The sequence below is a fragment of the Bos grunniens genome, chromosome 4 (assembly GCF_055505025.1).
Source record: "Bos grunniens cultivar Pamir isolate PY7600 chromosome 4, Bosgru_T2T1.0, whole genome shotgun sequence".
Taxonomy (NCBI): Eukaryota; Metazoa; Chordata; class Mammalia; order Artiodactyla; family Bovidae; genus Bos; species Bos grunniens.
This window is the reverse complement of record NC_141168.1, coordinates 14293174-14315793: the sequence shown is the minus strand read 5'-3', so window position 1 is coordinate 14315793 and position 22620 is coordinate 14293174. Positions and strand designations below refer to the sequence as shown.

General features: G+C 42.5%; 1 protein-coding gene and 1 long non-coding RNA gene across 4 annotated transcripts in view; one reads left to right on the top strand and one right to left on the bottom strand.

The window, feature by feature from the left end:
• The window catches only part of LOC147373634 (uncharacterized), a 30591-nt gene extending 20681 nt beyond the window's left edge, over positions 1-9910 (bottom strand). For 2 of the 3 annotated variants that reach the window (XR_015163129.1, XR_015163128.1), the window contains exons 1-2: positions 8154-8307; positions 7800-7976 (exon numbers count right to left, since the gene is read on the bottom strand). This is a non-coding gene — a long non-coding RNA (uncharacterized LOC147373634). Of the gene's footprint in view, positions 1-7799; positions 7977-8153 lie in introns of all 3 variants that reach the window. The other variant, XR_015163126.1, reaches the window with a different exon arrangement.
• Positions 303-1590, top strand: LOC147373635 (uncharacterized). Its single transcript, XM_086398354.1, has 3 exons — positions 303-472; positions 593-796; positions 879-1590. The coding sequence occupies exons 1-3, from the start codon at positions 376-378 to the stop codon at positions 1310-1312; spliced, it is 735 nt and encodes a 244-aa protein (XP_086254480.1). The 5' UTR covers positions 303-375; the 3' UTR covers positions 1313-1590.
• Positions 9911-22620: the final 12710 nt, after the last annotated feature.

Sequence of the window (22620 nt, the reverse complement as noted above, 5' to 3'; positions counted from 1 at the left end):
CACACCACCGCCACGCACACTGGGGTCCTGACTCCGGCTTCGCTAGTTGCTGCGAGCTGACAAACACTGAAGCTTAACAGTGAAGAGAATGTGTTGCAGATTTATATACAAAGGGCTCAAGCTGATTCATTTAGTATTATGGGGAAATGACACGCGTAAAAACTTCCCAAATGATCAGCAGAACATTTCGTATTGTGTGGCAGGTTGAATAATGACCTCCGGCCCACCCCACTGTCCCAAAGATGCCCATGTGTTCATCCCTGTAATCTGAAGATGTTGCCAAGACGGAAAAAATGGACTTTATAGATGTGATTCAGTTAAGACTTTGAGAAGGGACATTTATCTGGGATTATCCAGCTGGGCCTTAATGAGACCATGTGTATCTTTATCAGAGGGAGGCAGAGGAGATTTGATACAAATAGAAGAGGAAGAAGCAAGGCAACCACAGAGGCAAAGTTCGAACCCATACGAGGTCAATACCTAGTTAAAGGCATAAACAGGCCAATTTTTTGGGTGTCAGATCACCCCTCAAAGGCAGCCTTCTTTGGGGAAAACTAAGCATGCTCTTTCTTCTGTGCTTCTGTTTCCCTAGAGGGAGCCACCGAGACTGTGGGCGCCTGCTCACACCCTGATGTCAGTGCCAGCCCACACCGTATAGGGCCCCCGGGACACGGATCTGCTTTCATTTCTGCTCCTACAATAAGTTCGCTCATCTGGGAAAGCTCTCATTTTCATCTGGATCCTGCCATGCTCTCCAGTCTTCTCCGCTTAGCGTCGCTATGTCTCCTGGGAGCAAGTGAGTCCTTAGAAACGCGAACATCTCCCTGGGCACTTTTCCTGCCTACCCCTGACACGTATGTTCTTGTCTTCTCCCACAGGGTGCATATCAGCTGAAGTCGCCCAGTCCCCCAGCCACAGGGTCATAGAGAAGAAACAGGCTGTGAATCTGAGTTGTGACCCTATTTCTGGACATGAATCTCTTTTTTGGTACTACCATGCTGTGGGGAAAGAAATGAAACTTCTGATTTACTTCCTAAGAGAGTCTATGCAGGATGACTCAGGGATGCCCAAAGGCCGATTCACAGCAGAAAGGATGGAAGGGACATCTTCTACGCTGAGGGTTCACTCTGCAGAGCTGGGTGACTCAGGAGTGTATTTCTGTGCCAGCAGCCGAGACACAGTGCTTCAGAGTTCTGTCCTTTCTGTGCAAAACCACATCCTATCTGCTCCTCTCAAGTCAGGCAGCCCTGAACAGAAGTCTTTCCCTGTGCCGCCTCTCCAAGGAAGAGAGGAGAGGAATAACTGGAATTAGCCGTTGAAACTCAAGAGTATTTTTTAAAAATGTAACAGGGGATATCTGTGGCTTGGGAGACTCCTGGGGCTCCTCACATAGAACTCAATCTATGGAAATCTATTTGTTTTAATTTAGCTTATTGAAGTATAGATGATTTACAATGCTGTGTTAATTTCTACTGTACAGCAGTGACTCAGTTACACACACACACACACACATATGTATACACTCTTTCATATTCTTTCCATTATGCTTCATCACAAGATATTTAATAAAGTTCCTTGTGCTGTACAGTAGGATTTTTTTGTCTACCATCCTATACATACTAGTTTGCATCTGCTAGTCCCAAACTCCCAATCCATACGCAAATCTACGTGTGTGTGTGCGTGTTATCCTGATGTAAAGCACAGTGGGTTTCTTGCCTACCTTGGTGCTCTGATCTAAAAGGAATTGTGATGCTGATTGTAGCCACATCTTTATATTCCTTATTACATCACAAACAAGTGTCCCTGATAGAAATAAAAATCATGAATCAAAACGCATTTACTCTTTTAGTTTGCTTCCTGATAATGGAGATGATCAGTTTAAGTTACATGGGTCTAGCACACATCCATTATCAAATACTTTTAAAAAACCTCATTTTTGAGTGGAATAACCAGGTCAATTATCATCAGGACAATTTTCCTTTATCTGTAGAGACTGGTTTTTCTAACATAAAAAGCACGGGTTAGTGCTAAATGCTAATGTGTGTCAGCCCATCCTGACCATTTGTGAGGTCGGGGCCAGTGGCTGCACTAGGGCTCTGGCATCAGGTGAGGCTGATTCGCTGGTGTGGTGGCCTGATGCTTCCAGATGCAGTCAGAGTGGAATGAGGGACTGGATACATCTCTAAGCCCTGATGTGTCTCACCCTCACCCTTTGCCCAGATTTGCTCGGACCAGTGTAGGAAGGCTGCTTCTAGGCACATTTCTACTGGCCATAAGGAAGCATTCTGTTGTCACTGATGGCTAAAAGGTGTAGATAATTTCTTTGATACTCTCTGTAAAGTGGTCATAAATAGAGGGATTCCAGGACCTGATTTCTGCATGGTGAGGAGAGGATAGTTTGCAAACATCAGTCACCCATCTGTGATGCGGAGGGCAGAACAAGACTTTAGCAAAAGCTAGGACACGACTGAAGTGACTTGGCAGCAGCAGCAGCATTCACATGTTGGGGGCTTCCCAGGTTGCTGGTGGTAAAGAACCTACCTGCCAGTGCAGGAGATGCAAAAGATTGATCCTTGGGTTGGGAAGATCCTCTGGAGAAGGACGTGGCTACCCATGCCAGTACTCTTGCCTGGAGAATCCCATGGACAGAAGAGCCTGGTGAGCTAGAGTCCATGAGGTCGCAAAGACTCTGACATGACTGAGTGACTTAGCACAGCACACACATTCACGTGCTGAGGAACCTCTGAACTATCTTATAGGAAAAAAGAAATGAGGAGGGAGAGGGAGAGGCCAGGATGAAATGGGGCAGATGTAGGAACAGAGGCAGATAAGGGAACATCACCTCTACTTTACACTGGATCCAGCCAAGTCCAGATGCCCGTCAAGCAGGAAGCTGTGTCCATTATCAGTGAGGGTGTCCTTGTGCTGGTGACATTGACGTCACAGGCAGACCTGCCTGTCTGTCTCTCAACCCAGAGACCAGAGTCTGGAACACAGGTCTCCTTCCTGTCCCAGCCCTGCCATGAGGCCCAGGCTTCTCCTCTGTGTGGCCCTGTATCTCCTGGGAGCAGGTAAGTAAGTCCTGGTCAGGAAGGACATCTCTAACTAAAGCTTGTCCCCAGTTCTGTGCCTTTCGTTTACAGCGGCAACATGACTCTCCTGCACTCTGCCTCTAAATCTTCCTCCTCCTGTGCAGGTCATGTGGGAGCCATGGTCGTTCAGAACCCAAGATACCTGGTTACCGGGCTGGGAAAACCAGTGACCCTGAGCTGTTCTCAGAATATGAAGCATTATGCCATGTACTGGTACCAACAGAAGCCAAGCCAAGCACCAAAACTGCTGTTGTACTACTATGATAAACAAATCACCAAGGAAAAAAACACCTCTGAAAACTTCCAGTCCAGCCGGCCTAACACCTCTTTCTGTTCTCTTGACATCCGCTCGGCAGGCCTGGGGGACTCAGCCGTGTATCTCTGTGCCAGCAGCAGAGACACAGAGCTGAAGCCTTCCCTGCCCTCTGTTCATAAACCTCTGTTTCCCAGAGCCAAGAGTCCCCTCTACACCTGCCTCCCCTCTGGCAACCATGAGAGGAAGTGGTTTAAGGCTGTCATTATCTCCTCCGTAGATAGAAGTTGGATCTAAACCTACAAAAACCATTAACAGTTATGCCAGGAGTGGAAAAGCGGTTACTCTTACCTGACATTCAGTTGGTGGTAATTTCCCTGGATCACCCCTTCTGTTCTCTTCAGTAGAGTAATAAAAATTTTTTTCTTAGTTGTTTCTTTTAAAGTCTGAGTGGTTGACTTAGAAACATGTTTAAGGACAGACCAGGCAAGAGTTAGCACCATTCCCCTGAATTCTCACCATTAGAGGAAACTTCCCTCATAAGCGTGTGAATGCAGTCTCACTGTTTTCTTATCAAGTAGGGAAAATGATGGTGATGGTCTAGTTGCTAAGGCGTGTCTGACTCTTGCAACCCCATGGACTGTTGGCCATCAGGCTCCTCTGTCCATGGGATTTCCCTGGCAAGGATACTGGCGTGGGTGGCCATTTCCTTCTCCTCTTCCCAACCTAGGGATTGAACCCAGGTCTCCTGCACTAAGCTGGGTCTCCTGCACTAAGCTGGATCTCCTGCATTGCAGGCAGATTCTTTACCAACTGAGCCACCAGGGAAGCCCGGGGAAAAGTAGAACTGCTAAAATTTTGTGCCAGATTTGAAGACACGTGAATTGCCTGGGACATGCATTATGCACAGTGCCTCTATCTTTTTTTTCCTGATATAAATCCATCTATGAACCATTTAAGTTGCACGATAGGTCTCGTGTCAAAATCGAGAAGCAGCACTGTGGAAGATGTATTAAAATTACTAGAGTTTGCCCTATCTTTTTAATATTAATAAAAATACCAAATACCACAGCTTGTTTGAAGGAAAAAGGATTTCTGCACTCTACTGTGAACAGCTTTCTGAAAGCCAGTTTGCGTCTTACGTCCTTTACTAGGTTGAAATATTTATGGTGACTGATTGAGTAAGTGGTGCATGAGTGAATAAAGTTCATCAGTGCAGAAAGGAATTGGCATCTGCTAGTTCTGAGATGCCTGATTTAGAAGATGAGAGCGTTTTAATGCTGTGTCCCTGTTTTAATGCTGAAGGACACAGATATTCTTACTATGCAATAATGTGTTGCATCACTGCATATAGTCATCAATATCACAGGTGTCCAAGTCTTTAATCAAGAGACCAAGAAGTACTGCCCTAGATCCAATTCTGGTGATGTTAGGCAAAAATCAGAGAAGCTGAAAACTGGCATTTGAGCCACCTACCATCTAACTTCCATGTTCTACTCTCCTCTTTCTTAACCCACCATACATTTGCACCGCTTTTCTTGTGAGTGATTAACTCTTTATCTCTTTATTCATCTACCTAGATGTCAAATTTTTGTTCTATAAAATGAGATGTTGGGCCTAGATTAATCTAGGGCCACTCGCATTTTATGGCTCCACGGTAAAGTCTAGAAAACTGACTCATCTTGAGTGTAATGGCTAAAGAATTCCACCAGGAGGCAGCAGATGAGCTGCCAACTGCTGCTTTCCTTCCGCAAACATTCCACTTACTCTTGAATAAAAAGAGGGGAGAAATGAAGACTACAGGCTCATCTCATTTCAGGCCCAGATGAAAGGTTACATAAGCCAACGAAAGAAAATAAAGGAATGAAAGATAAAAAGTGGAGAGGGGAGTGGCACGAACTGTTTCGGAAGCTAAGGGTCCGTAAGGAAGGTTCAGTTCAGTTCAGTCGCTCAGTCGTGTCCGACTCTTCGCAACCCCATGAATCGCAGCTCGCCAGGCCTCCCTGTCCATCACCAATGAAGGTTATTAATCTCTCAACACTGTCCCCCATATGGACACATTCTAAACTAGGTTGTGTGTATAGTTAAAAAAAGATGCTCCACTCAACTGATGTACAAAATTAGTTCTAGAAACAATATTTTTTTAGAGAAAATGCCTGTTGAGGGAAAATGGAAAGGAAGCCAAGGAGGCTGGGGAGGCCATATGACTGGGATGCAGATCTGACCTTGTAAGGAGAGAGGGAGGGAAGGAAGGAAGGAAGAAGGGGAGGAAAAGAGGAAGGAAGAAACGCAGGGCTTCGGCTGCCCTTCCTTAAGTCACGGTAGAGCTCTGAAGCTCTGTGTCGTCATGGCCTGCCGCTCACCACGGGGGCAGGGACAGTGGCTCGCTTCTCTTGGAACAACACCCTTCTGCTCTCTGAGGGGGTTCCTGGGTGGGGTCTTCTCGACTTGCCCCCCTCCCAGGATGGAACCTCCACCCTATGGGCAAGTCAGAAAAAGGAAGACTGGGGCCTTGTGTTCTTGGCCTGTTATTTCTGGAACAGAGTCTGCCCTTTGAATAGGTGCTGGTGGAAGGAGGGAACACAGACCTCTGGGCTGGACTGGCCAGGAATAGTTTCTACACTGCAGATCTAGAGGGGAGGAGCATTGCTGGCAGCTGGCCCCTCCCCAGGAGAAACTCGGGGATCCCAGTGTTCTGGACCACATCCGCATGGGCTAGAGCTTCTATTACAGAGCGACAGGGCAAGAGTCATGGCTCAGTGACACAGACTTGCATGGCTTCTCCCAAGATTTAGAAGATTTTCTTGAGTAACTGTTTCTCCATTTGCTGTATGCTCTTGGGACAATTTTCAGAGGCTACAAATGCTTGTTTCTAAATGTTCAGCCATCATGCCCCTTTCTTTGGAAATGAGGTATTCAGAGCTCCTCAAGCTGTCATCCTGGAGGTGCTTTTCACACCTCCAGGTCACATAACAGGTCACATAACAGGTGGCCAGGCCCTGGGTTATAATGTGCCAAACCCTGCTTGAGCCTCATTTTGTCCCAGGACAAAAGCATGGCTGTTCTGGGAGTACTGGTGAATCTTTTCTGTGCTTTCTCTCTAATGTTTGTTAGTTCCGTTCTACAGAGACACAGACTACTCCTGAGTCAAAATTTTATTATGATCCCTACAAAGGTTTCTGGAACTTTTTGTGAGCTTCTTCCTCTCTGGTAGTCTTCCTCCCAAATTGTAGTTGCTTTTGTTCCCTCTATCTTCTAACCTCTGTCTCATCACAACATTTACCTTCTCTGTTTTTCCTCCACACTTGTTATGTGTCCGATTCTGTGTGACCCCATGGACTGCAGCACGCCAGGCTTCCCTATCCATTACCAACTCTTGGAGTCTACTCAAACTCATGTCCATCAAGTTGGTGATGCCATCCAACCGTCTCATTCTCTGTCGTCCCCTTCTCCTCCCACCTTCAATCTTTCCCAGCATCAGGGTTGGCTCTTCGCATCAACCCTCTTCACTGTGTACAGATTTTCCCCCTTTCTTTTCTCGTTTCGGAAGAATCAGTCTTGTGCTGGCTGTTTTCCAACGACTGAGTACAGTTGTTTCCTATATTCTATTTTTTCACTTGTACAGAGTAGGATTCTAAATTTAATGGATAGATTTAGGTTCTGGTGACTGCATTTAATAACATAATAGATAGGAAATGATAAATCTAATGGGAGATGATGTGAATGAAACTAAGGGAAGACAAATTTCCAGGACCTAGTGGATAGTCTATAGTCAATGCTGTCAAATGCTTCAACGAGATCAAGCAGGCAGAGAAAAAAATTAAGTTTGGGAGCTTCCCTGGTGGCTCAGTGGTAAACAATCCACCTGCCAATACAGGAGACATGGGTTTGATCCCTGATGTGGGAAGACCCCACATGCTGTGGAGCAGCAATGCCCATACACCACAACTATTGAATCTGTGCTCAGAGCCCAGGAAATGCAACTACTGAGCACATGTGCTGCAGTTGCTGAAGCCTACGCACTCTTGAGCCTGTGCTCTGCAGCAAGAGATGCCACTGCAATGGGAAGCCCACGTGCTGCAACTCAAGAGTAGCCCCCATTCTCTGCAACTAGAGAAAAGCACCCCCAGCAAGGAAGACCCAACACAGCCAAAAATAAATAAAATAAAATAATTTCAAAAAATAAGTTTTTGTCCTAGTAAATATACCATACTAATCTGTAGAGGAATAGTTTTATAAGCATAGATAGAGTGGAAATACACCATAAGAAAGCTGAAGATGGCATCTAAAGGAGTGACTTCTTTGTGGCAAAAGCAAACGTCTTTATGTAAATTTCACTGGGTTCCAGGAAGTGATCACATCAGAGAGGAGCCGCTCACAGGGGATGAAAGAGCCTCAGAGAAACCCACTTGCCTCTGCCCTTTTCCTGATGCTGCCACGAGCCCCACACTCACCTGCTTCACAGTGCTGTGTCTCCTGGGTGCAGGGGAGTCCCTGTTTTGATCTGTTCAGTGCCCTGCTCTCAGCCTTTCATCCAGGTCATCAGACGCCCTCCAGGGCTAAGTCTCCAACTTCTGTGTGCTTTCTTCACAGGTTTCCTTGAGGCAGAAGTCACCCAGACTCCAGGGCACCTGGTTCAAGGGAAGTGAAAATGTATTGTGTTCCCAAAAAAGGACATATTTATGTGTTCTGGTATCAGCAGATCCTGACCAAAGAGTTCAAGTTCTTGATTTCCTTCCAAAATGATAAAGTCTTGGATGATAAAGAGATGCCCAAGAGATTTTCAGCTGAGTGCCCATCAAACTCACCTTGTAGTCTGAATATCCAGCCTACGGAGCCGCAGGACTCAGCTATGTATTTCTGTGCCAGCAGTGATTGCACAGTGAGAAATACCGGCTAAGCTTAATGCACAAACTCCACCCAGGCTCAGCTCAGGAAGCAGGTGTATAATAGAATTAGAGCAATCTTAAGCCATATGAAAATTTCTTTCAAGAATAAATGTAGAGGGGAGGAGCCAAGATGGCGGAGGAGTAGGACGGGGAGAACACTTTCTCCCCCACAAATTCATCAAAAGAGCATTTAAACGTCGAGTAAATTCCACAAAACAACTTCTGAATGCCGGCAGAGGACATCAGGCACCCAGAAAAGCAACCCAACTCTTCGAAAGGAGGTAGGAAAAAATATTAAAAACAAACAAAAAAAAAGAGACAAAAGAGGGAGGGACGGAGTTCCGTCCCGGGAAGGGAATCTTAAAAAGAGAGAAGTTTCCAAACATCAGGAAACCTTCTCACTGCCGAATCTGTGCCGAGCTTTGGAAGCACAGAGGGCAACATAACAGGGAGAAAAAATAAATAAACAATTTAAAACTCGCAGATTGCGAGCCCTACGGTAACTCCCCCAGCAGAGAAGCAGCGCAGACGCCTGCATCCGCCATTAGCAAACCGGGGCTGGGCAGGGAGGCGCGGCGTGGGCTGCATCGCTGAGAGTAAGAATTTGGCCTGAATACCCTGAGCGCTATCTGAGCGAAATAATTTGGGCTAGCAAACCAGACTGTGGGATACCTACCACGCGAAAAGCCAGCCCTAACCTAAGACCGCCAGGCCCGCACACGGAACAAAGGACTGAGCAGAGATAGCCGGCTGCAGACCTTCCCCCTCCGGTGACAGGCAGCCAGAGCCGGAAGGGGGCAATCGCAGCCCCAGAGAGACATTATCTATAAAATTGTAAGCAGGCTTCTTTGCTAACTAAAACTTCTTGGGGGTCTGGACGGTCAACATCTGCCTGAGAAGGTGCGCCGGTTTTACATCCAGATAACCGAGTGGCGGGGAGGCGATAAGTCGCAGCATTGGCGCTCGCCTGGGAAGAGCAAATTGGCGCTCGGACCTGGAAAGAGCACAAAACGCAGGCCCAACTGAGTCTGCGCCTCTGAGGACTACCCGAGTGCCTGAACCTGAGCGGCTTGGACCTGGGAGGTGCATGCAGCCCAGGGCCAGCTTCGGATTGTTCCCGGCAGAACAACCTAGAGTCCGAGCAGTGTGGACAGGGAGGCTACACGCGCCGTGAGCGGGGGCAGACCCAGGGTGGCTGAGGCACTGCGAGCCCACGCCAGTGTTATTTGTTTGCAGCATCCCTCCCTCCATCCCCACAGCGTGACTGAACAAGTAAGCCTAAAAAAAAAAAAAAAAAAAAAAGTGTCCTCCACCGTGCCCTTTGAGTCAGGGCGGAAACCAGATACTGAAGAGACTAGCAAACAGAAGAAGATATAACAGAGGGAAACGCCTTGGAAGCTACAGGCAATAGATCAAAACCCTGTGGTTACTACGGACTACATAGGAAGGGGCCTATAGATCTTGAGAAATATAAATCTGACCAAGGAACTAGCCAAAAATGAACTGAACCCACAACACCCACAAAAAAAAAAACAAAAAAGTCCTAGATATATTTTTATTATTTTTACGATCATTCTTTCTTTTTTTTTTTAACTAAAAAAAAAAAAAAATTTTTAAGTCCTCTATTGTTCCTTTAATTTTCACTTTTATAACCTATTACTTTGCAAAAAAAAAAAAAAGACCCTATTTTTTTCTTCTTCAGCAAACTTCACATATATATATTTTATAATTTTTTGACCTTGTTTTTTTTTTGTTTGTTTTTGTTTTTGTTTTTCTCTTCTTTTCTTTAACATTGTATTTTTGAAATTCCAAACTCTACTCTAGATTTTTAATTTTTGCTTTTTGGTATATGTTATCAATTTTGTACCTATAGTTTTTTTTTTATATAATTTCTGTGACTTTTTTTTATTTCTTTTTTTTTCTTCTTCTCTGTTTCTTTCTCTTCTTCTTTTATATAACATTGTATATCTGAAATTCCAAACTTTACTCTAGATTTTTAATTTATGCTTTTTGGTATTTGATATCAATTTTGTACCTGTATTTTCTTTATGATTTTTGTGACATTGTTCGTATTTGTTTGTTTGTTTTCTCTCTTTATTTTTCTTCTTCTTCTTCTTTTTTTTTTTTTTAACATTGTATTTTTGAAATTCCAAACTCTACTCTAGATTTTTAATTTTTGCTTTCTGGTATTAGTTATCAATTTTGTACCTGTACTTTCTTTATAATTTTTGCGACCTCGTTTGTTTTTGTTTGTTCGTTTTTTCTCTCTTTCTTTTCCTTCTTCTTTTCTTTAACATCGTATTTTTGAAATTCCAAACTCTACTCTAGATTTTTAATTTTCGCTTTCTGGTATTAGTTATCAATTTTGTACCTGTACTTTCTTTATAATTTTCGCGACCTTGTTTGTTTTTGTTTGTTCGTTCTTTCTCTCTTTCTTTTCCTTCTTCTTTTCTTTAACATCGTATTTTTGAAATTCCAAACTCTACTCTAGATTTTTGATTTTTGCTTTTATGTATTTGTTACCAATTTTGTACCTTTAAGGACCCAATCTACAGGACCCATTTTTCACTAGGGAGTGAGATTACTGGCTTGACTGCTCTCTCTCCCTTTGGACCCTCCTTTTTCTCCACCAGGTCGCCTGTGTCTCCTCCCTAACCCCTCTCTACTCTACCCAACTCTGTGAATTTCTGTGTGTTCCAGATGGTGGAGAACACTTAGGGAACTGATTACTGGCTGGATCTGTCTCCCTCCTTTTCATTCCCCCCTTTTATCCTTCTGGCCACCTCTGTTACCTTCCTCCTTCTTCTCTTCTCTGTATAACCCCGTGAACATCTCTGAGTGGTCCAGTTGTGGAGTGCACATAAGGAAGTGACTACTGGCTAGCCCACTCTCTCCACTATTGATTCACCTCATCTCATTTGGGTCACCTCTAACTCCCTCCTCCCTCTTCTCTTCTCCATGTAACCCTGTGAACCTCTCTGAGTGACCCTCACTGTAGAGAAACTTATCATCTTTAATGTAGATGTTTTATCAATGGTGCTGTATAGAAGGAGAAGTTTTGAAACTACTGTAAAAATAAGACCGATAATCGGAAGCAGGAGACTTAAGTCCAAACCCTGACTCCAGGGAACTCCTGACTCCAAGGAACATTTATTGACAGGAGCTCATCAAATGCCTCCATACCGACACTGAAACCAAGCACCACACAAGGGCCAATAAGTTCAGGGCAAGACATACCAAGCAAATTCTCCAGCAACAAAGGAACACAGCCCTGAGCTTCAAGATACAGGCTGCCCAAAGTCACCCCAAAACTATATACATCTCATAACTCATTACTGGACATTTCATTGCACTCCAGAGAGAAGAAATACAGCTCCACCCACCAGAACACCGACACAAGCTTCCCTAACCAGGAAACCTTGACAAGCCACCTGTACAAACCCACACACAGTGAGGAAACGCCATAATAAAGAGAACTCCACAAACTGCCAGAATACAGAAAGGACACCCCAAACTCAGCAATTTAAACAAGATGAAGAGACAGAGGAATACTCAGCAGATAAAGGAACAGGATAAATGCCCACCAAACCAAACAAAAGAGGAAGAGATAGGGAATCTACCTGATAAAGAATTCCGAATAATGATAGTGAAATTGATCCAAAATCTTGAAACTAAAATGGAATCACAGATAAATAGCCTGGAGACAAGGATTGAGAAGATGCAAGAAAGGTTTAACAAGGACCTAGAAGAAATAAAAAAGAGTCAATATATAATGAATAATGCAATAAGTGAAATTAAAAACACTCTGGAGGCAACAAATAGTAGAATAACAGAGGCAGAAAACAGGATTAGTGAATTAGAAGATAGAATGGTAGAAATAAATGAATCAGAGAGGATAAAAGAAAAACGAATTAAAAGAAATGAGGACAATCTCAGAGACCTCCAGGACAATATTAAACGCTACAACATTCAAATCATAGGGGTTCCAGAAGAAGAAGACAAAAAGAAAGACCATGAGAAAATACTTGAGGAGATAATAGTGGAAAACTTCCCTAAAATGGGGAAGGAAATAATCACCCAAGTCCAAGAAACCCAGAGAGTACCAAACAGGATAAACCCAAGGAGAAACACCCCAAGACACATATTAATCAAATTAACAAAGATCAAACACAAAGAACAAATATTAAAAGCAGCAAGGGAAAAACAACAAATAACACACAAGGGAATTCCCATAAGGATAACAGCTGATCTTTCAATAGAAACTCTTCAAGCCAGGAGGGAATGGCAAGACATACTTAAAATGATGAAAGAAAATAACCTACAGCCCAGATTATTGTACCCAGCAAGGATCTCATTCAAGTATGAAGGAGAAATCAAAAGCTTTTCAGACAAGCAAAAGCTGAGAGAATTCTGCACCACCAAACCAGCTCTCCAACAAATACTAAAGAATCTTCTCTAGACAGGAAACACAAAAACGGTGTATAAACTCGAACCCAAAACAATAAAGTAAATGGCAACGGGAACATACTTATCAGTAATTACCTTAAATGTAAATGGGTTGAATGCCCCAACCAAAAGACAAAGACTGGCTGAATGGATACAAAAACAAGACCCCTACATATGTTGTCTACAGGAGACCCACCTCAAAACAGGGGACACATACAGACTGAAAGTGAAGGGCTGGAAAAAGATTTTCCATGCAAATAGGGACCAAAAGAAAGCAGGAGTAGCAATACTCATATCAGATAAAATAGACTTTAAAACAAAGGCTGTGAAAAGAGACAAAGAAGGTCACTACATAATGATCAAAGGATCAATCCAAGAAGAAGATATAACAATTATAAATATATATGCACCCAACACGGGAGCACCACAGTACGTAAGACAAATGCTAACAAGTACGAAAGGAGAAATTAACAATAACACAATAATAGTGGGAGACTTTAATACCCCACTTACACCTATGGATAGATCAACTAAACAGAAAATTAACAAGGAAACACAAACTTTAAACGATACAATAGACCAGTTAGACCTAATTGATATCTATAGGTCATTTCATCCCAAAACAATGAATTTCACCTTTTTCTCAAGCGCACATGGAACCTTCTCCAGGATAGATCACATCCTGGGCCATAAAGCTAGCCTTGGTAAATTCAAAAAAATAGAAATCATTCCAAGCATTTTTTCTGACCACAATGCAGTAAGATTAGATCTCAATTACAGGAGAAAAACTATTAAAAATTCCAACATATGGAGGCTGAACAACACGCTGCTGAATAACCAACAAATCACAGAAGAAATCAAAAAAGAAATCAAAATTTGCATAGAAACGAATGAAAATGAAAACACAACAACCCAAAACCTGTGGGACACTGTAAAAGCAGTCCTAAGGGGAAAGTTCATAGCAATACAGGCACACCTCAAGAAACAAGAAAAAAGTCAAATAAATAACCTAACTCTACACCTCAAACAACTAGAAAAGGAAGAAATGAAGAACCCCAGGGTTAGTAGAAGGAAAGAAATCTTAAAAATTAGAGCAGAAATAAATGCAAAAGAAACAAAAGAGACCATAGCAAAAATCAACAAAACCAAAAGCTGGTTCTTTGAAAGGATAAATAAAATGGACAAACCATTAGCCAGACTCATCAAGAAACAAAGGGAGAAAAATCAAATCAACAAAATTAGAAACGAAAATGGAGAGATCACAACAGACAACACAGAAATACAAAGGATCATAAGAGACTACTATCAACAATTATATGCCAATAAAATGGACAACGTGGAAGAAATGGACAAATTCTTAGAAAAGTACAACTTTCCAAAACTGGACCAGGAAGAAATAGAAAATCTTAACAGACCCATCACAAGCATGGAAATTGAAACTGTAATCAAAAATCTTCCAGCAAACAAAAGCCCAGGGCCAGACGGCTTCACAGCTGAATTCTACCAAAAATTTAGAGAAGAGCTAACACCTGTCCTGCTCAAACTCTTCCAGAAAATTGCAGAGGAAGGTAAACTTCCAAACTCATTCTATGAGGCCACCATCACCCTAATACCAAAACCTGACAAAGATCCCACAAAAAAAGAAAACTACAGGCCAATATCACTGATGAACATAGATGCAAAAATCCTTAACAAAATTCTAGCAATCAGAATCCAACAACACATTAAAAAGATCATACACCATGATCAAGTGGGCTTTATCCCAGGGATGCAAGGATTCTTCAATATCCGCAAATCAATCAATGTAATACACCACATTAACAAATTGAAAAATAAAAACCATATGATTATCTCAATAGATGCAGAGAAAGCCTTTGACAAAATTCAACATCCATTTATGATAAAAACCCTCCAGAAAGCAGGAATAGAAGGAACATACCTCAACATAATAAAAGCTATATATGACAAACCCACTGCAAACATTATCCTCAATGGTGAAAAATTGAAAGCATTTCCTCTAAAGTCAGGAACAAGACAAGGGTGCCCACTTTCACCATTACTATTCAACATAGTTTTGGAAGTTTTGGCCACAGCAATCAGAGCAGAAAAAGAAATAAAAGGAATCCAAATTGGAAAAGAAGAAGTAAAACTCTCACTATTTGCAGATGACATGATCCTCTACATAGAAAACCCTAAAGAGTCCACCAGAAAATTACTAGAAATAATCAATGACTACAGTAAAGTTGCAGGATATAAAATCAACACACAGAAATCCCTGGCATTCCTATACACTAATAATGAGAAAACAGAAAGAGAAATTAAGGAAACAATTCCATTCACCATTGCAACGGAAAGAATAAAATACTTAGGAATATATCTACCTAAAGAAACTAAAGACCTATATATAGAAAACTATAAAACACTGGTGAAAGACATCAAAGAGGACACTAATAGATGGAGAAATATACCATGTTCATGGATTGGAAGAATCAATATAGTGAAAATGAGTATACTACCCAAAGCAATTTATAGATTCAACGCAATCCCTATCAAGCTACCAACAGTATTCTTCACAGAGCTAGAACAAATAATTTCACAATTTGTATGGAAATACAAAAAACCTCGAATAGCCAAAGCGATCTTGAGAAAGAAGAATGGAACTGGAGGAATCAACCTACCTGACTTCAGGCTCTACTACAAAGCCACAGTTATCAAGACAGTATGGTACTGGCACAAAGACAGAAATATTGATCAATGGAATAAAATAGAAAACCCAGAGATAAATCCACGCACATATGGACACCTTATCTTTGACAAAGGAGGCAAGAATATACAATGGATTAAAGACAATCTCTTTAACAAGTGGTGCTGGGAAATCTGGTCAACCACTTGTAAAAGAATGAAACTGGACCACTTTCTAACACCATACACAAAAATAAACTCAAAATGGATTAAAGATCTAAACGTAAGACCAGAAACTATAAAACTCCTAGAGGAGAACATAGGCAAAACACTCTCCGACATATATCACAGCAGGATCCTCTATGACCCACCTCCCAGAATATTGGAAATAAAAGCAAAAATAAACAAATGGGACCTAATTAAACTTAAAAGCTTCTGCACATCAAAGGAAACTATTAGCAAGGTGAAAAGACAGCCTTCAGAATGGGAGAAAATAATAGCAAATGAAGCAACTGACAAACAACTAATCTCAAAAATATACAAGCAACTCCTACAGCTCAACTCCAGAAAAATAAACGACCCAATCAAAAAATGGGCCAAAGAACTAAATAGACATTTCTCCAAAAAAGACATACAGATGGCTAACAAACACATGAAAAGATGCTCAACATCACTCATTATCAGAGAAATGCAAATCAAAACCACTATGAGGTACCATTTCACACCAGTCAGAATGGCTGCGATCCAAAAGTCTACAAATAATAAATGCTGGAGAGGGTGTGGAGAAAAGGGAACCCTCTTACACTGTTGGTGGGAATGCAAACTAGTACAGCCACTATGGAGAACAGTGTGGAGATTCCTTAAAAAACTGGAAATAGAACTGCCTTATGATCCAGCAACCCCACTGCTGGGCATACACACTGAGGAAACCAGAAGGGAAAGAGACACGTGTACCCCAATGTTCATCGCAGCACTGTTTATAATAGCCAAGACATGGAAGCAACCTAGATGTCCATCAGCAGATGAATGGATAAGAAAGCAGTGGTACATATACACAATGGAGTATTACTCAGCCATTAAAAAGAATACATTTGAATCAGTTCTAATGAGGTGGATGAAACTGGAGCCTATTATACAGAGTGAAGTAAGCCAGAAGGAAAAACATAAATACAGTATACTAACGCACATATATGGAATTTAGAAAGATGGTAACAATAATCCGGTGTACGAGACAGCAAAAGAGACACTGATGTATAGAACAGTCTTATGGACTCTGTGGGAGAGGGAGAGGGTGGGAAGATTTGGGAGAATGGCAATGAAACATGTAAAATATCATGTAGGAAATGAGTTGCCAGTCCAGGTTCGATGCATGATGCTGGATGCTTGGGGCTGGTGCACTGGGACGGCCCAGAGGGATGGTATGGGGAGGGAGGAGGGAGGAGGGTTCGGGATGGGGAACACATGTATACCTGTGGCGGATTCATTTTGATATTTGGCAAAACTAATACAATTATGTAAAGTTTAAAAATAAAATAAAATTGGAAGAATAAAAAAAAAAAAAAGAATAAATGTATTGTTGTACATCTTATAAAATCTTAAAACAAGAACACAGGCATTCTTCTGGAATGAAGTCCCAAAACTGTGCCATGGTAGATTTGATGACTCCTTTCTTTTTCCAACTTGTTGGCTCCATTTATTCTCCCTTATTATAAACTGTCTTCTCTATTTCTTAGATTTCATAGTAAACTGTTGTTCAGTCACTCAATCATGTCTGACTCTTTGCGGAGTGGACTGCACTCCATGGTCTGCAGCATGCCAGGCTTCCCTGTCCTTCAACATCTCCCGGAGCCTACTCAAACTCATGTCCATTGAATCAGTGATGCCATCCAACCATCTCATCATCTGTCATCCCCTTCTCTTGCCTTCAGTCTTTTCCACATCAGGGTCTTTTCATAGTATGTAGAAGATTATAGATTCAGATGTCAGCCCTCCAGCCACCTTAAGGACCAACTTTCTCTCATGTTAGATTCCAAATCTAGAAAATTGGGGAAAAGATGATCCTGTTTTACTTGAAAACATGCTTTTGGAAAATGCATTAGCCAAAGGGGTTGTGCTATTTTGAACAACATGGCAGCTGAGGCTTTGTCACTTTGACTTTATAGATCAAAAACAGCAAAGACAGGAATTCTTTAGTTAGGGGCCAGGACACCCAAGAGATGGTCATCACACATGAGGTGTGAAGGATAATTAATGCATTTGCTGGACACAGAAAACCTAGAAAAACAGAAAGAACTAGAGAAGGGAGCAGATCCTTAGTTTCTAGAATAATGTCAGCCCAAGTGAAGAATCCGGAGAAGGCAATGGCACCCCACTCCAGTACTCTTGCCTAGAAAATCCCATGGACAGAGGAGCTTGGTAAGCTGAAGTCCATGGGGTTGCTAAGAGTTGGACATGACTGAGCTACTTCACTTTCACTTTTCACTTTCATGCATTGGAGAAGGAAATGGCAACCCACTCCAGTGTTCTTGCCTGGAGAATCCTAGGGACGGGGAAGCCTGGTGGACTGCCGTCTATGGGGTCGCAGAGTCGGACACGACTGAAGCAACTTAGCAGCAGAAGCAGCAAGTGAAGAATCTAGTTAATTTCTTTTTTAAGGCATTAAATCCAGGTAACACAAAAAACACGTTAATTTTAAGTGTGACCATGTCAGACCCCACAGTCACTAATTAGTTTCTATGGAGTTGACAGAGGAGACAGATTAATATGTTCTCAGCAGAAAAATACATATTGTGCTGACAACTGAAATCCAGATAATTGAAAAACCCTCAGGTATCTGACCCAAGTTGTAATGAGGGACAATACAATCTACATCAGTGTAAGTGAAGGGAGCTGGGGAGGTCATTGCCGTGACATGGAACAGTTAGAGAATTCAAAATCCCTCTGCTAAAATCTAATGATCCATTCTTTTTACAAATCTGATCATTTAGCATCATGTAACAAGAGTTTATTTCCTCTTTCTAGTCATATCTGTTCTTATTTCAGTATAAGCTGAACCAACTGTGTTATTCCCAGAAGTCCAAATATAATTCTTCTTTTCTCAGGCAAAATTTCATTCTGACCTCCTGAAACAGAAACGCAGAGAAATGCTCCTTAGTGTCCATTTTCGTTCCTCTGCAAACCCAGTCTTACTCTTGATCCCCAGCACTTTTGTTTTTGTTACAGAAGAGTCACTCTTTTGAATACTATCTTCAGCTTCTTAGGGGGTACTCCCATTTTTATGAAACTATTAAATATTAGAAACTCCTAAATATTAGAAGCATATATTTTGCTGGAATAAAGACTTATTTTTGTTTCTGTACTGCCTCATCTATTTGAAGCATTTGACAATACTGGCTATACCCTAGGCCCTGGAAATTTCTCTTCCTTCAGCTTCATTCACATCATTTTCAATTAGGTTTCTTGTTTCCTATCTATTTTTTAACACAATTTTCAGAACATGAATCTGTCCATTAAATATTCCCTTTCCAGGCTTCCCTGTAGCTCAGACAGTAAAGAATCTGCCTGTAATGCAGGAGACTCAGGTTTGGTTCTCGGATCAGGAAGATCCCCTGGAGAAGAGAATGGCAACACACTCCAGTATTCTTGCCTGGAGAATCCCATGGACAGAAGAGCCAGACTACAGTCCATGGGGTCACAAAGAGTCAGACATGACTGAGTGACTGACACTACTATACTACTTCCCAGGAAATTCTTGTTCTACTTAAATTTTAACATGTAATTTAATGCATTAGGTGTCTTTTTTAGTTAGTTTAGCCTGTTAAGAATCTCTACTTGAAAAAAATGTAGTGTGATCTGAGACAACTTGCCTCACCTGAGGGACAGAATAAACAGGTAAATTCTAGGACAGCATCAGGATTTCAGAGGCAGAATTTCTGGGGTTGGTTATAGGAATGCATATAATTTTGCCAAGACCCTGGTTATTTTTGTTCATATTAAAATTTGAGAATATATGTCGAGAACTTTATAAGATGGATAGAATTGCAACCCTTGTATAGAACTCTACCATTCTCTTCTTGATCTTTTTTTTTTTTTAATTTTCACTCTCTTCGTTTCCCTTTTCTATTTCTTCTTGCTTCTTTTTGTTGTTAGAATGATTTCTGTATTTGATACATAACAGGATGCCGGTAAGAAAGGAGAGACAGCTAAATAATTACATTACATTACATTACATTAATTAAATAATTTAATTACAGCTAAATAATTTAAAATCCTAGATCAGTATTAAAGACACCCACTCATTTCTGATGAAAATTTTGCAGCACGTGCTTCAGTGTCAAATGAAAAAATATATTCCAGAATTGCTGGCAGAATCACTTCCTGATTCTCTTCCAGGTCTTTGGGGTCCTGCCTGCCAGTCTTGTTCCAGGTTGATGTCAGAGGACTCAGTTGGCAAGTACTGTGATTCCATGACCCAGCTTCTCTGGAGTGATGAGGCCAGGGTTTGGTGGCAGTCTCTGGACTCAGAGATTGAATTAAATCCAACAGAGATGTTTCATACCTGCTAGTGTTGGAGGGTGTCCTGTGGAGGCGTGGGTTGGCAGGGGCTCATCACAGGGACGGGGTACTGCCAGCAGCAGTCCTGGTAGGTCCCCCTTGGTGTAAGCCCTCCTGAAGGTTGCCATCAACCTTACCATAGAGTCTGCAAGAGCCCTCAAGTCCTAAGAGCCCTTAAGTGGATTTGGAGCCTGTTCACATCGTGCATGTAACAAAATCAACAAGAGGTCAAACGTTTGGACTGAGGGTTCCCTGTCTCCTGCAAAAGGTGCCCCTCAGGCTGTGGGTGTTGTCAATGGGGCCCACGGTCTGCAATTCTCTTTGCTGCTGTGCATCAGAAGCCATTGCTGGGAGAGCTCTTCCTACTCTGATCCTGCCATGGACATGAGGCTCTTCTGCTGGGAGACCTGCCTCCTGGGGGAGGGGAGTTCAGGGGTGCATGAGGACCTATGTAGAAGATGTTTCCTAGAGTTACAACAGAAGCACCCTCTGTGCTTCTATCTCTTCCCACAGGACACGCAGACCCTGGGGTCAGCCCAATACCACCCACTGGATCACAGAGATGGGACGGGGCGAGTCTTAGATAGGATCCAATTTCTGGTTACATCAGTTCAGTTCAGTTCATTTGCTCAGTTGTGTGAGACTCTTTGCAACCCCTTGGACTGCAACATGCCAGGCTTCCCTGTCCATCACCAACTCCCAGAGTTTGCTCAAACTCATGTCCTTTGAGTCAGTGATGCCATCCAACCATCTCATCCTCTGTTGTCCCCTTCTCCTCCTGCCTTCCACCTTTCCCTGCATCAGGTCTTTTCCAATGAGTCAATTCTTCTCATCAGGTGGCCAAAGTTTTGGAGCTTTGGCATCAGTCCTTCCAGTGAATATTCAGGACTGATCTCCTTTAGGATGGACTGGTTGGATCTTGCAGTCCAAGGGACTCTCAAAAGTCTTTTCCAACACCACAGTTCCAAAGCATCAATTCTTTGGTAATCAGCTTTCTTTATGGTCCAGCTCTCACACCCATACATGACTACTGGAAAAACCATAGCTTTGACTAGGTAGACCTTTGTTGGCAAAGTAATGTCTCTGCTTTTTACATGCTGTCTAGGTTGGTCATAGCTTTTCTTCCAAGGAGCAAGCGTCTTTTCATTTCATGGATGCAGTCACCATCTGCAGTGATTTTGGAGCCCAAGAAAATAAAGTCTGTCACAGTTTTTCCATTGTTTCCCCATCTTTTTGCCAGGAAGTGATGGGACGGGATGCCATGATCTTCATGTTTTGAATGTTGAGTTGTCCGGTCACATATTTGTTGAGAATGTCTGGTCACATATTTCTTTACAAAATGTGAGGCTGGAGATGGAGTTTCTGTTTCCTTCCATATTCCCAAAGCACCGCAGCTGAGTCAGGGTGCCCACGGATGGATTCTCAGCCGAAAGACCTAAGGGCACCCGTTCCCTCCTGAAGCTCTGGCCTGTGGATCCAGGGACTCAGCTGTGCGTCTCTGATCCAGGCGGCTCTGGTGCAGTGTGGCTGAGTCAGTTTCCTCTGGTACAGGCTCCCTGGCCTCTCTTCTCCCCTTGAGCTCTAGGAAGACGTTTGAAAAGGCCCTTCCTCATCTTTCTGCCTTGGAGGAAAGAAGCAGCTTGATGGCTGTGACTCCAGGTGCTACCGGCAGGCAGCCAGACTGTAAATTCTGTCTTGAATTATCCTGGTGGATGTGCTTTGGGACTTGGGCTTCTGAAATTCCTAAAAATAATGCAGAATTAGGCAGCCTGTGGTTAGGCCTGTGATTAGAATTGGGTTTAGAAGACCCCCATCCCAATAATTTCAAGTACAGAAGCCAGATAGCTGAAGTCAGTATCTCAGAAATGCTAAGAAACTCCTTCTGAGTTTACCTCAAACACAACTCCCCTGCAAACTCTTTCTCCAGCAACATACCCTCCCAAGATGATGACCTCCCTGTCTGTGGACCCATGGACATTCGACAGCTAGGGGTTTATAATAGTCCTTTCATCAGAAGTCTGTCTCCTCCACAGACTGACAGACCCTTGAAGGCGGTGACTATATAGGAGTAACTGTGAAGGAACAGCAAATACAGTCTTTTTAAGAGGATGGAAGTCAAATAAACGCTAATTAGCGATCCCCACTCAGAGACACTTTCAAGAAACTCAAATCACAATCCTTGTACAGCTGCCCAGGAAAGCATGAAATGATACTCTATGATATCAAACCCTCAACTCCTCCATTCTCTCTCATATAGGCTCCAGGTCCACAGGCACTAAAACTGGAGTTTTAGGAAACCTGCTTCCTAATTCTAATTCTGGGACTTCCCTGGTGGCTCAGTGGTAAAGGGTCCATCTGCCAGTGCAGGAGATGCAGGAGACTCGGGTTTGATCCCTGGATCAGGAAGATTCCCTGGAGAAGGAAATGGCAACCCACTCCACTATTCTTGGAGAATAGTGGAAAATCCCTGGAAAATCCCATGGACAGAGGAGCCTGGTGGGCCACAGTCCATGGGGTTGCAAAAGAGTTGGACACAACTTGGCAACTAAAACAACAACAAAAATCCCAATTCTGGCTTTTATTTAAAAAAAGCGGTAAGATGCTGGCAGATGTCCTCGACTTTCTCAGGCTCAGCATTCTCTTTAAAATTAGAGACTTGCATCATTTACTTGTTCTCCAAGATCTGACATGACTATTACTTTTT

Excerpts from the sequence above, each read along its gene's own strand:
- LOC147373635 (XM_086398354.1), top strand. The coding sequence starts at position 376 with ATGTGTATCTTTATCAGAGGGAGGCAGAGGAGATTTGATACAAATAGA. Across the intron at positions 473-592 it reads AAAGTTCGAACCCATACGAG|AGGGAGCCACCGAGACTGTG; the intron begins GTCAATACCTAG and ends CTGTTTCCCTAG. Across the intron at positions 797-878 it reads GCTATGTCTCCTGGGAGCAA|GGTGCATATCAGCTGAAGTC; the intron begins GTGAGTCCTTAG and ends CTTCTCCCACAG.